Here is a 14,325-nt window from a genome sequence, read left to right on the forward strand (position 1 = left end):
ATTATTAGCAAAGGAAGATGGGTGTGAAATGGATGTCTAAACGCAACCGTTTCCTTGTTTTCATTTCTGTAAGGACGTATGCAGGAAGGAATCCCGTTCGTTCATTGAAGAACATTAATAAGAGTGAAAAATGCGAGTAACGTGGAAATGGAATTTTAACGAGAGTAATAGGCCTTTATTGTTATAATATGCGTGAACTCGAGATGAAAACTCGCCGAACATGGTAAGCGCACGAAACTCCGCGAAGAAACAAATTTAATAACGCCTAACCGGTAGCATTGTATTCAAAGAGTTTCGTATTACGAATGTTATATATAAACTGCTAAAGTCCTGCTAACTACACATATTCTCATGCGGATTACTCGTTATATGAATAGTGGAACACACGCACACGACCATTTGGGCCCTCCTTATACAGCAGCGGAGCGCTGATTACTATCGGGCCGCAAACTCGCGCCGCGTACCAACATCAAACAAACAAAAACCGTGACCGATTTAAAATTTTCAGCCAAGATACACACAGGTGCTCAGCACTTAACAAACAAAATGACTAAAAAAATCGTTCACTTTTGTTACACTGTATATGTAGGTAAGACCGGACGGCCATATCCGGCGAAAGTCACATCGGCCTTAAAGCACGAGCATGGTTCGAGCTGGTTTACTAGCGGCCAGACGCGTTCATTTGCCTAATGGCTGCTCTATTGTCTCTGGACAGCCAGTCTAGCGCTTCTAGACGTAAGATATATTACGTCCACTGTCTTAAAATGTCCGCTCTTTTGCGCGCATTTAAGCCCAAAGATTAATTAGTGCCAGACACATCGCATATGCACTAATGAGCGATCTTCAATTGTTTCCGCCCCCGGTCGATGTTAATATTAGAAAACTGGAACGAGGAAAAGCATATCCGATTTGGATATTAAGAACAACCCCTAATTTGAATATAAAAATCTACGTATATCGTTTAATGTACTCCGTATAAGGAAGCGATATAAGGAGCGAGGGAAGGTAGAGCCACCGCCCTCAATCATTTTCAATATGAAATTTTTATGTATTGATCGAGTTTTTTAGCGAGAGCAGAGGGGGTTTTATTGGGGGGGGAACAGGGAAAGGTTTCCTATATATGCTGTCACTTCGCCGGACACTGTAGACCGATGGATTTTTAATATAATTTTAAGAAACACAACTCAATCTTATAAAACTCGGGACGCGCGCGGGGTCGCGCTTTTTTTCCAAAGGGGTTCGCGCATTCGTCCTGCCTCGAAAGGAAAAAGGCGACCCGATGCAGCATTTTGTCTTATCCGTAATCAGCGTGTTTGTTTAATTGAATTTGATCAAAAAGAATACGGGGTGACTTGTAAAGTGCCGACTACGAAAGAGAGATTTTATCGGCACCTGTTCTTGAAACACTATACACTACAAGAAACGATCGTTGACTTCCACCTTCGAAGGTGGTGACTGGAAAACAATAAAAAAAATACAATCAAAATCTGATCCTTTCTTTTGTCTTTTCAAACAAAAACAAAATCGCGCCAACGGCAGAGTATTAGCTAATGATCCTGCTCGTAGGACGATTATTTTTCTTTCAGGACGATGACGTTTTTAATCCGGAGATTAATTTATTGCTTTTGGGAGTTTTTCTCTTATAAAAAGGCATCCGTAACCTTCGATATTAATTTCTAAAAAACCTGACGAGTGTCTTGAATTCTTTCATTAGTTTCATTGCAAGACGACCTTTATTATATAATTGAAAGTTGAAGCTAATTTTATTCTATTCTTCCTTGAGCAAAAACTATGAAGGAGGTACTCTAACAAAAAATGTTAATCCTTTAAAATATTTTTAGTGCAATTGTTATACATTTACAAGGACATATGGAACAATAATATAGCATGAGAACGATATAACATCTTTGTCGTGCATTTAAATTTTAGTTTTCAATAAAGAGAAACGAACCGAGTTGTAGGTAGATCTTCTACGTGATTCGCAGGAATAGAATCGACGAATTTTATACCAAACGAAATATAAATTTTACTCCTTTCTAAGCAACAAACAAACCCAACCAGAAATCTTTAGATATGAATACAATCACATCAAATAATAGAATTTTTAAGTTCGAATTTCTTTTAAAATTCCAATTTAGTGAGGGTTGAAATTTTTATGTTCAATTAGAGGGCGTCTTATAGACCCTTTAAACAAGATCGATCAATCACCCCTGCAAAAGTCGAAATCGATAGCCTATAGAAAAAATAAAAAAATTTGATTCTCGATTCTTCTATTCGTTTAGCGAGGTGGGGCATTGGTATGCGCAGGTCATTAAACATAGTCAATAAAAAATCCTTAAAATCCTTGGAAAGGGATGTTGCAAAATTCATCCGCTAGATATCGCCGTCCCCCATCCTTTAAAAGTGAAATCCCTTCTTATATCCCCTATTCTTTGTGCTTGTACTTGTCCCCTATAAAAGCATGAATTTGCATTTGTATATGCTACCAGAACCTGATATTCCTTCGAGATCAGCAAGTTCCGCCTTCATGTCACAGAGCAGAAACGTATTCCTGTGTGTACCCCAGCCCAGGCCCGTGTGTAATACTGTAGGAAGTCCAAACCATAGGATATCCTAAAGTGTACGCCAGACCGGAGTTTATTCCAATGTGTATTCCAGACCGTAAACACTGTTTTCCCGAGATCATTTACCGATCAGAAATTCATTTACGAGATTATAGTCCAGGAAACGAAACCTGGAGAGTTCCGGATAGCCATGCACAGTGTAATCGTATCGATATCTCTCGAGTGGGGTCATGTTGAACATCTGTAAACATATTTTCCAGTGGAAAAAAACTTACTCATTTTCATATAACCCATGGTTCTATTTTGTTTCTTTAATTAAAATTCAGATTTTCAAAGTGGTGATATTATTTTTGAATATTCCTGTATATACACTACATGACCTTCTGCAGAGGCACCTCTAAAAAGCATTATGCGGGTCACTGTAATTGGGCGCAAGCCTGATGAGGGCCCAGAACAAGAGAGGGATAATAAATAAAAAATAAATAAATAAATACATAGTGTATAGGTGTGTGGAATGGATGTAAGTGTGTACGTAAGTTTCTAATGTGTAGTATACGAAATATATATCGGTAAAGTAGATCGTCATATTTTGATATGGGCTTTCAGAATTTTTCGAAAAAAATTGTGATTCGTTTTTTAATCATAACTATTTTATTTTTTATGATAGAAAGTTTATTAAAAAAACCATTTTGTAGGATTTTGCAAGAGCTACGAGCCTATTTACATCAAATCCCTTTAAAAATCTTAGTTTCAAAATGGGGTGAGCTTAAAGGGCTAAAACAAGGTAGTACTCGCATATAAATACACGTTTTTTAAACGTCTATGTCTCACTTCATTTTTGTCGTACAGAAAATTTCCGGCGAGGAAAATGTTTGGAATTAAAATTGCTACAATTGGATACTGTAGCATTTTTTACGTATCTTCAGTTGTTTTGTAGTTATTTTGAAGAGACGGACATTGTTCACTAAATTGCACAAATTCGTTTTTCACTTTTAGCTTCAATTATTTCAAAATTAAGTCGTCTAAACTGGTCACACTTCTATAATGTATTAATAAATAATACGCGAGATAATACGGTATTAGAGAAAACTGGAAAATGAGAACAATTAGGGGGTTGCTTACGCTGTTTTTTTCGCTGAAAAAAGTACGGAGTTACCTTATTTTCATCTTAACTCACTTAATTTTGATCCTATAGTTTGTTTTAAAAAAAGAAGCTAATCTGCAGCGATTTTTTATTGTTGGGTTGGTTTAGTCGCTTGGGTGACACGATCTTAAATTGTTTAGATTTCTCTAAAACGTTTCGCGAAATAGCTATCAGTGGTCAAAATTTTAAAAAAGCTAAAAATAGTGTAACAGTGTAGTGTTCAATTTCACTGTTAGAATAGTCAAGGAAAGCAACGAGTTCACATAAGGCACACCGCTAATGTAATTCGGTCTTTTATTACGAAGAACTTTTCTTTCGTGTTTTTTTTTACCACCCGCACGTTAGTAAGGATTGAATTGGGGTAAAAAATCTCGATGTTGACGATCTGTCTGTCTGTCTATCTGAACTCCCATTTCACGCAAAACAGCTTAACCACTTGGAACCAAATTGGGTACACATATTCTTAATTTTCATCCTAAAGTTTGTTTTAAAAAAGAAGAAAGGTTTTTTAAATACTAATCTAATAATCTACAAGTTTTTCTCGAAAAATCCATAGTTTTGCCGTTATTTGACTGTGAAACTCTAATTTATCGTTTGAAGAACAAGAGCTAACTTTAACAAGCCAGAACTCGGTTAGTATTGGTACAGCAATTATTAAAATACAATTTTGTTTGTTTTTTTTAAAGCTACAATGTTGTTCTACATAGTTTCTTTATAAAATGCATACTTTTATTTTCGAGTTTTTCGCGAATAACCAATCAAAAACTTGTAATATGCGATCAAAAATGACTTGAACTTCCAAAGGCAACTCGACAGCAACTAATTTTTGATCGCCCGTTACCTTCGGTCGCGAATAACAATAAAAAAGTGCAATGAGACTTGGGATTAAAGAAAATAGTAGTTACAATACATCAATCCAAAAAAGTGCAACCCCCGAGATGGGGTGGCAACCACCCCCAGGGTCAAAGCGCCCTTTGGTATGATATAGATTTTGATCCTTAGGCTTGAATAATTTCTTCTGAAAATTTTTTTACAAGTTTGTGACCTTCCTACTACTCCACGCCGTGCTCCAATTGTCAGATTATTAAAAAGCACACTTTTCAACACGTAGTCAACCCACCTTACTTTAATCTGACACCCTTGAGTATATCACAAATTTTCCTATTGGGCTTCCCTACTAAATTTCGTAATTTAATTAGGTTCTAAAAACTAAACCGTCTTTTGACCTCTGCCCAGTGGGCTTGAGCTACTTTAGGAGCACACCTTACATAATTATATGTGAGGGACGAGAAAACTTACACCCTTCTTAATGGACAAAGGTAGTAAGATTGAATTTCGATAAAAATTTCGTTATTCCAAAAACTCGAAGGGAGGCATTGGTATGCACAGTTGGAGGATTGTTCGTATACCCCTTAAACATAATTAATTAAAAAAAATTAGTAACAACTCCGTATTTTCAAAATCGTGATACGAAGCATTTGGATACGTAGTTGGAGGGTTGTTTTTAATCCCTTAAACATAATCAATTAAAGAAATAAATATATTTGGGGCGGTATCAAAGTTACACTCCTCTAAGTGAACATAAAGGTAATAAGTAGGACCGAATTTCGAGAAAACTTTTGTTATTTCAAAATCGCAAGGGGAAGTATTTGTGTATTCGGTTACAGGGTTGTTTATAAACTCTTCAAATATATTGATGCACTGCTATTTTAAGTTGTTCATAGCATTTGCCTCAAGAAGAGGAAAAGTGCTTCTACAAACAAAACAACCATGATGCATGGTACATGATATCAAGACCCTTTTAGATATCTGAAAATCCTCTTCACATTCTGTCAATCTCTTTTAGTTGGGTTCCGACCATGAGGCAGGCTGAAGCACCCTTCGTAATGATTCTCTTTCCCTCATTCGATAAGTACTTCCTTCCGCACAGGTTCTCATCCGATCCCCCAAGTTAAGCAACGTAGGGCGCGGTTAGTACCCGGATGGGCGATCGCTTGCCGTAGTATCTCTTTTTTTTTAATTTTGCTCATGTTTGTGTATTGATTTTAGATTTTATTTCATGTCACAAGGCAACATATCATTAATAATTGTTATTCCAAATTAGAATTAATTTTGTCTTTTGCCGAAAAAAAATATTTTAGTTTTTTTGACATTTTTTCTCAGTTTTTTTTGCAATAAAACCTGGCACAATTATTATGGGTTGTACACCGAAAAATTAGGACTTTCGAATAACTTAATAAAAATTTTAGGTTGCTATTTGAAAAAAAAGTTCGATGCCGTTGCGTCCTTCAGCTTCCAATAACCTGTTAAGAACCGTAAAAAATAAGGGTTCGGGTTCTCAATAAGTTTCCATTTTTGAAGGAATAACGGTTTCGGTTCTGAAAAATAGACCGGTTTTGGTCCGGTCCGTGCCCCTGGTTTCGACATAAGCGTCTAAACGTCATTTTCTTTATTCTAATGTCTGGAAGTAGTGCTTAAATCCGCAAAACTCCATACAAAAATTATATGCCCTGTCTCTGTCCATCATATAATTTATGCAATTCCTGCCCAATTTGACACGCTGTCTCATTACCTTTTTTAATGTCTCATCTGTCATGTACGTTGTTACAATGATCAGAGCGCTACTTTCAGAGCTCTTGTACATGGCTAATATGCAAAGTATAATCGCTGACGGCGTCATCTTTCTGCAGCTTATACTTTCGTCATGGCACCTTCTGTACCACGTAGCATGATAGAAACCTGGTATTTTCTGGAATTCGACGCGTGCTGAGTGTACCTATCGCTTTTTTTGCAAACCATATTGAAGTGCAATTACCAACAAACAAATCGGTTAGCAAATGAAGAAGGAAAGCCACAAGAGAAATTACAAGATTTCAATATCTGAATAGGCGATGAAAGAGGGGCTAATTTGCTTTTTTGGCATCGAGCTTGTTTTCCCAATTACATTATTGTGTAAATAGAGATATTGATCTCTTGTGGTCATGGCAATTGCGTGGTATTCAGTTCTTCCGCATCGAGTTAATTAGTTTTTATGTAAACTCAACTATCAGGCATTCGGGAAATTCGCATTTTTAAATAACAGATGATACTCTCGAACAGTTGACAGTAAGTTCTTTTTCATTTTTTGTGTTCAAATGCTTCTCAGCAAAATTGCTAAATGCAAAGAGCGAAACAGAACCTTGCCAGCAAATGACCACTTTCCAATGTGGCATCTCGTTCGCCCATTGGAAGGATACACAAGAGAATGTCGTGAGAATAAAAACGATAATCCTTTGAGAAAACACCACCGATCCGCTTAGAATTTTGCTTTTATCTCCAGCGCTTTACACCTTGGGCTATTTAGCTTGAGAGTAAAGTAATAATTTAAATTCAAAGTGCAAATGCAATTAGTACCAAATTCGCTCCAATGCGATAACTTAAGAATGAGTGCTCCACGTCTACGGGAACGTAGAAGCCTCAAAAGGAATCACTATATAACTTGTTAACTCACAAACAAGGTCAAGAGGCGGACAAAGCTCCCTTCAATGGATTTCGTAAATACAATCTGGACAGCGAAAAGTTTGATTCTGTAACCGGCCGAGATTTTGTGTTTCAGAAGGAATTGTATAAATTAAAGAGCTTCTGGTCATTGAATGTAACTAAGTCATAAATTTTTAGAGGGGAACAATAGGGCTCTAAAGGTATTTCTATCGTTGATGTAAAAAACTCATAAATACACCCTTGTCACTTTAAACACCATTTGATTTAGCAGTTGTCGTTCGATTTTTTCGACTTAAATTTTCTAACGTGCCTTTCACATCCTGTATCTGTCGTGTTGGTATGCAAATTTTAAAAGCAAACTTTTTGTAAGAATACGAAAAAAACCGAAACTACACGTATAGAGGCTTTTGTATTGGACGCATTCCTTAGCAGTGTCCCGACATCGCAACCCTTGTTCGATACACCTACCCTTGGAACGAGAGTTCGCCTCTCCACTATACTCTGCGATGCGACATCCGAGAATGTAAAGGAAGTAAAAACGTAGACAGGGCGCGAATTCTATAATAGAAGAATGGGTGAAAACAAAATGACGCCCTTCTCCGCCCGAAGTGTGAGATGTATGCATTAGACTTTCAAAGTGTCCCGGCCGTTTCCCTGGCAACGCAGGCTCGGCCTGATATGACGCCCGGGCAATTTAATAAGATTCCGCATCTCGGGAGCGCGACTCCCCGTTACCCCCTCCCCCCTTAAGGTTATTATGTGGACAGACGTCTAATATGTACCTCACTTTTTTACCTGTAAAAAAACAGCACCTGTAGCCGCGTCAACACGCGCTACCTCAAATTTCGCTTCCAATCCTACATTCAAAATCATTCGCAATTTTCTGAGTCGATAAACTAGAATATTAAAACCTTTTGTTGGCCATCAAGGCGCCTTTTTAACCTTTTTTTTTTGTGGTACAATAGTAAAATGACGAACGAGCTTAGGTCGCTCGCTTTATGTACGAAATCCGCTAAACATCTGATAAAAAATACAAAATACAATTTTCGACGACACGCAGACGCCTTTTTATTTCGGCTTATTAAAAAAACTAAGGGTTTTCGACAAAATGGCCGCCGTGCAATTAACTCAATGCCGCCAGTAATCAGTGCAAAGGGTTGGAAAATTGTAAATGGACAACCCGTACCTAGTGCTCTTTCACGACAATTTTCGTCTTGTCGTGACCGAGATATTAAAGTTTAATTAGAATGAACGAGATGTGACTAGCACTAGTGCATTTTGTTGGGGTTATACTGTAGACTATAGCGCAACATTTAAATGATGCATGCCAATGAAAATGAAGAAAAAATAATGCGTGAGTAGGAGCGCGTAACGCTTTATAGAATTGCCAATTTGTCTCGGTGAGATTAAAGTAAAAGAAATCTGATTTCAATTAATCAAGTGAAAGTCGTCAGTTAATGTGTAAAAAGTCTAATATAAAGCCTACTTACGCACCTTATAAATTTGAAATTCGATGGGGGTGCCAACATTATTGATGCAAGTTTGTAGTTTAGTGTTTTTAATTTTTTATATTGGTTTGGGTGGAATGAGGGTTCAAAATCAGCAATGATATTTAATTTCAGTTTAGTTTCAGTTCAGAGATTTCGGTCTGAACTCGGGTCTGAATAACCTCGCTAAGTTTTTGAGTTTTAGCAGTTTAAAATTGCATTCTAGTAGCAGAAAAATTAAAATGGCTCGCGTTCTTTCTAATGTTTTACATTATTTCTCGACTTGCTTGCAAGTTAATCTGCAGCGATTTTTTTATTGTTGGGTTGGTTTAGTCGCTTGGGTGACATACGATCTTAAATTGTTTAGATTTTTCTAAGGGCGTTTCGCGAAATAGCTATCAGGGGTCAACATTTCAAAAAAGCTCAAAATAGTGTAACAAAGTTCAATTCGCTGTTAGAATAACCAAGGAAAGCAACGAGTTCAGATAAGGCACACCGCGAATGTAATTCGGTCTTATATTACGAAGAACTTTTCTTTCGTGTTTTTTTACCACCCGCACGTTAGTAAGGATTGAATTAGGGTAAAAAATCTCGATGATGTCCATGTGTCTGTCTGTCTGAACTCCCTTTTCCGGCTAAACACTTTAACTGCTTGGAACCAAATTTGGTACACATATTCTTAGACATTTAGGCAGGATCCCGCATCCGCAAGTGTGTCCAAATAGCAAAAAACTATCAAATTTTGACGTTGGGGGTTGAAATGCCAAGCGATTCCTTCTTCGGATTTTTTTAATTCTTAAAAAAAGCGCAAAAAATCAAAATGGAAGTGCAACTAATCCTACTCCAATTCAGTTTCAACAGTCATTTAAAAAAATATTTTGTTGCATGTAATGTAGGCGCAAATTGTAGATACTAAAGATTTGAATTATATTTTAATTAACTTTCCAAGCAAAATTGCGGAACAACTTAAAACTGATGGTGAAACTGTTAGTATGAATTTTGTAAATTTAATTGCATTGCATGATGTGGGATTGGCGACATTTGGGCGCCATCACGAATCGTGGTTTACTAACGCGGTGATTTTTCAGTTTTTTCCTATGTTCTTCTTCAGTTTTAGTTTATATTTTAATAACGTTTCGAATGCTTCATTATCCATGCGAAAAAAATTGTGCAAATCATGAGGCTCTCTTGTTTCCAGTTCTTTAATAAAATGATTGTATAAGAGTACTTTTCAATATATTTAGTTCGTTCATTTTGAATTCGGTACCTTGAACTTGGCACCTGAGCCAAGAAAAATCTTGACGATTAATGGGCGCATCCACAGGTTGCGCAATATCAACTTTCTTATTTATCGAAATATTTTTTTGAAGCTGCTTCTGTTAAAGACAAACATATCTCATATTATAACATTAGATGTGCGCATGCGCATGCTGTGCAGTGTCAACTTCCTTATTGATGAAGATATTTCTTTGAAATTTTAACCATAGATGCTTCTAGTTTGAAGTTTTAACCACAGATGCTTCTAGTAAAGCGCAAACATATCGCATATTGCAAAAATAAGTTACGCGAATGCGTAGAATGCGTAATGCCAACATTCTTATTTATTGAGATATTTCTTTGGAATTTTAACCATAGATGATTTGCGTAAAGAAAAACATAGCCAGAATCTTTAGGGAAGTACTGATAAATGCATGGAAAATGCGCTAAAGTTATGCGCCTGAGGGCGAAAACCGTTTTACTTGTTTTATTTATTGTGATTTGTGATTTACTCGTGAAGTTTTACCTACTACACTTTCAAAATTTGATTTGTATGGTAACTGATAACTGAAAAGTTAAAAGTGGTTGCTTTTAGCAGCTAAAAATGTGAAGTGTTTCGATTTTGTTTATTGTACCTCTATTGGAGGTCTAAACTTTTATGCATTTGATCTGTATTAGGTACAATAGTTCAAAAATTAAATTACTGGCGTTTAGAAGCTCTTTTTATAATTTTTTGACGTTATTTAGTCGACATGGGCGGGGGGTCAAACTTTGCCATAATTAAAGGAATTCGGTAGTAAGTACACTGATGAAAATCAAATATTTTTATTTTTCTTTTATGTTTTTTTAACGAAATTCGGTATTATTAACTTATTATTTTCACGGCTACTTAAATGGGTGTAATTTTTTATGCATTGTTTAAATGGTCTCTAAGCAACCTTTAGATTGCGCGAAACAATTTTGAAATTGCAAAATTTTTGTTTCTTTGTTTGATTGTGTTTAAATGATCCAATTGGAACATCCCCTTCCACAAAGTACTTTTTACTGTCGCTTATCTAGAATATTCTCGTACACGTACGATTATATTTTGGCGAATTGCGTTTATACATAGTAAACAATGCGTGACATTACTCCTACAGGGAACATCTAGAATAACTTATGTTCTGGTCTAATCCGCCACCAGCAGAATAACCCTGGCGTCTAACATTACTTAATCTCTTACAGGTTTACGGCACCAAAATCTATACTCATTATACGAATGAATACCAACTGAAAGTGGGAAAACTCACCTGTTCCCAGGTAAAGGGCTTGTAGATCTTGTTCCCCATTACAAAAGTTCGATCAAAATTGGATGGGCTTAATGAAAGCAATAACTTTAAAATGTTCTGATTGAAAATGTATAAATGCCGTTACGGGGCGAAGTAAATCGAAGATAATAAATTGAAAAATTCGTTACAGATGGCTAAGGCGAGGATCCATGTTTGTTTTATCACTTTCCCAATTCCTGAAACTAATGAATCGTAATGAAGCATGGCGAGGTGTATCGCTTCTGGATTTAGGGGCCGGCGATGGGGAAGTGACGGCCTGCATCGCACCTCTCTTCAATAACGTTTTTGTAACGGAGGTCTCGCAAACAATGCAAATGTTACTACAAAAACGTGGATATGAGTAAGCGCTTTCTTTTATTATTTAAATTTCAGTTTGGGGTAATAAAAATTTAATTGGTCACTGGAGATTCCGTTCAGATTTCAAAGCAATTTTACTAAGTAAACCAACTTAATTAAGACACAGCACTTACGTTTATGAGTTAAGTTATTACGTCCAGAAATTCAGTTAACAATCGGACATAAAATCGCTTTAATTACACCTACTAATGTTGATATTCGTATACTCACCTTTAAATTCTACTTGAGCGGGGTGGTTGGTTTGCATTTTATGTTTCTTCGTCGAGGAATAACATTTGTTTATTGTCGGGTACATTTTATCGTCTGGAAAAGTCATAAATATAAGTGCCTCGCTCTTTACTGTCACGTTCGCGAACCATAATTATTTAAGCAAGCGGTGATGGGGTTGCTTTTTTCAGGTTGCTGGAGATTGATAAGTGGCATTCCGCTCGTAAGTACGAGGTTATATCGTGCTTGAACGTGTTGGACCGCTGTGATAGACCTTTATTACTCCTTCACCAAATAAAGGAAGCCTTAGAGTATGGTGGAAGAGCTCTAATCGCTGTGGTTTTGCCTTTTTCTCCATACGTCGAAACAGGTACGATTACTCACAGCCCAAAATCCCTTGCATTTTCCATTATCCTAGTGCCTGATCGCTATTGATTCCAAGAGGTGGAGGAGCAGTAACATCGCTGACAGTAAGTCCTTATCCATCTCAACCTTGATGCTTTCCAATAATTAGAAACGTGTTCTATGCTTTTCTTTTAGGGTCGTCTGATCATAAACCCAAAGAGGTACTCCCAGTTTCGGGTGAATCTTTCGAACAGCAAGTGAGCAGCCTAATCAATGACGTGTTCACGCCGGCCGGGTTTGAAGTAATCGTCTGGACCCGTGTACCATACCTATGCGAAGGGGATCTTCGCCAATCCTACTATTGGCTCGATGACGCCGTCTTTCTCCTCAAGAGTGTACACTGACAAGACTTTTAACAATAATTTAAGTTCTGTTAACACGACTGACTAATTTAATGAGCAATTGTAGACATAGGTAAACAAACAAGGTACTGGTGTCTGTCTAATACTCATCCATTTTTAAATACAAACTTTTTATGTAACTTTCTAGTCTACTGTCATGTAAACATTTTTTTTTTTTGCATTTTATCTAGGACCATAGAACTTCAAGGTGCCTGTGCCCTGAACGTCTAGGAACACGCGAAGATCATGCTGCTCCAACAGGCTGCCATCATGTTGGTTGGAGTGATCTGACTTTAAAATCGGACTGGATTGATAACGGAAGTCTGACTTTTCAATACTAAATTTTTACAAAATTTAATTTGTACCTACAAAAGAGAACCACTAGAGTTTTTTGTGCTCTTCGCTCTAGATCTTTTTCAAACCAATCTACGCCCTCAGCAGAACATTGTAGGACCTCTTCAGATCAAGAAGATTTTCCTAAGCGCTTTCAAAGGTCTCGTGAGCGGGTCCCAGAACATTGAGAGGGTTTATAGGAAATATTTCAAGGTTTTCTGGGTGCTTTCCCGAACCCTAAAACGGCGATACAGACCATCCTATCGCTCTACAGGCCCATATATAATATTGCTTTGAAAGCTTCAGTCGAGGATTTCTGAATCACTATTTTGAAAAATAACACTCAATCAAGGACTCATTACCTGATAATTTCCCTAGGGATGATTACCGCGATAATCATCCTAGGGAATATTATTGGTAACGTCCCGCATATAGCGCGTCATTTTGGAACACTCAAAAATAATGGTAATTAAGAAAGAAACAGCATAATAATGAATTCAACAAACTTTTAAGAATCAAAATTGTAAAATATGAAAGTTACAATAGTAAAAATTCATAATTCTAGGCTTTTTGCTCCTATACAAGGATGACATTGATCCAGCTGGAGGTAGGATTTAATGGAATCTGTAGTCGCATGTCCGCTTTATCAACTGTTCTTCGCCAACATCTTCTATTGCCAAATGGGAGACAGCTGTGTAGAGTAATTGGTGATTTTTGTCATTCTTGTTGATTTGGTTCATTTTCCTACCCAATTTTTATCAACAGGAAAATTGTTGTACTAGCCAACTGAAGAAGGATCCCTCCATAGTGGGTTGGGAGTCGGAAGCAGCCTGTTTGTAGTAATATTTGGTCCTCTCTTGCACAGGAACTTCTTGAATAACCTGACTTAGTCAGATGATATTAAAAGAATAACCATTTGTACTTCACAAAGCAAAATTCCGACTTCGCCGTGCTACCACCCACTTGCTATCTGCTGGTTTCCGACTTCCACCTTGTGCGATCTTACTAAATATGGTGTTGTTCCGAACTAGACGCCGGAATTGTTTAGGTCGCCGTGTAAAAATTCACTTCTGCAGCTGCGGCTTCTCCTCCTCCCCAAGCCAATTCAAAGCTAGCAATGTAGTAAAATTTTCGTTGCAAAGCGTCGAGGCAACAATATTCTTGCATTCCGCATCACTCAGGGCCAATGAGCTGCACTTCCGCTACGCCCTAACTAAACGGGTAATTTTGTCCTTGCGAAGAATCCTCGTGCTGGTTGCCCTTAGAAAACTGCCCTCTTGGAGTTTTCGGTGCTACCAGCACTCGTGATTCCTCGCGTGCCAAAAATTATTAGTAAGCATCAAGATGTTCCAAATGGTTCAGACGCGGCCGCGTGAGAATCGCGCGATTATCGCCGTATTTGAACGCACCCTTATGGTCATT

At 37.3% G+C, this 14,325-nt stretch overlaps 2 protein-coding genes across 7 annotated transcripts in view; both read left to right on the forward strand.

Annotated features, from left to right (window-relative positions):
* Positions 1 to 14,325, forward strand: part of LOC116175025 (protein pangolin, isoforms A/H/I/S) — a 308,557-nt gene that overhangs the window by 140,056 nt on the left and 154,176 nt on the right. The gene's annotated exons all lie outside the window — the stretch shown is intronic.
* On the forward strand, positions 11,362 to 12,711 carry LOC116175034 (methyltransferase-like protein 9). The gene is made up of 3 exons (XM_031493090.1): positions 11,362 to 11,600; positions 12,016 to 12,194; positions 12,365 to 12,711. Exons 1-3 carry the CDS (start codon positions 11,410 to 11,412, stop codon positions 12,571 to 12,573), a joined length of 579 nt encoding a protein of 192 aa, XP_031348950.1. The 5' UTR covers positions 11,362 to 11,409; the 3' UTR covers positions 12,574 to 12,711.

Source organism: Photinus pyralis, unplaced genomic scaffold (genome assembly GCF_008802855.1).
Source record: "Photinus pyralis isolate 1611_PpyrPB1 unplaced genomic scaffold, Ppyr1.3 Ppyr1.4_LG6, whole genome shotgun sequence".
In the NCBI taxonomy this organism is placed as follows: Eukaryota; Metazoa; Arthropoda; class Insecta; order Coleoptera; family Lampyridae; genus Photinus; species Photinus pyralis.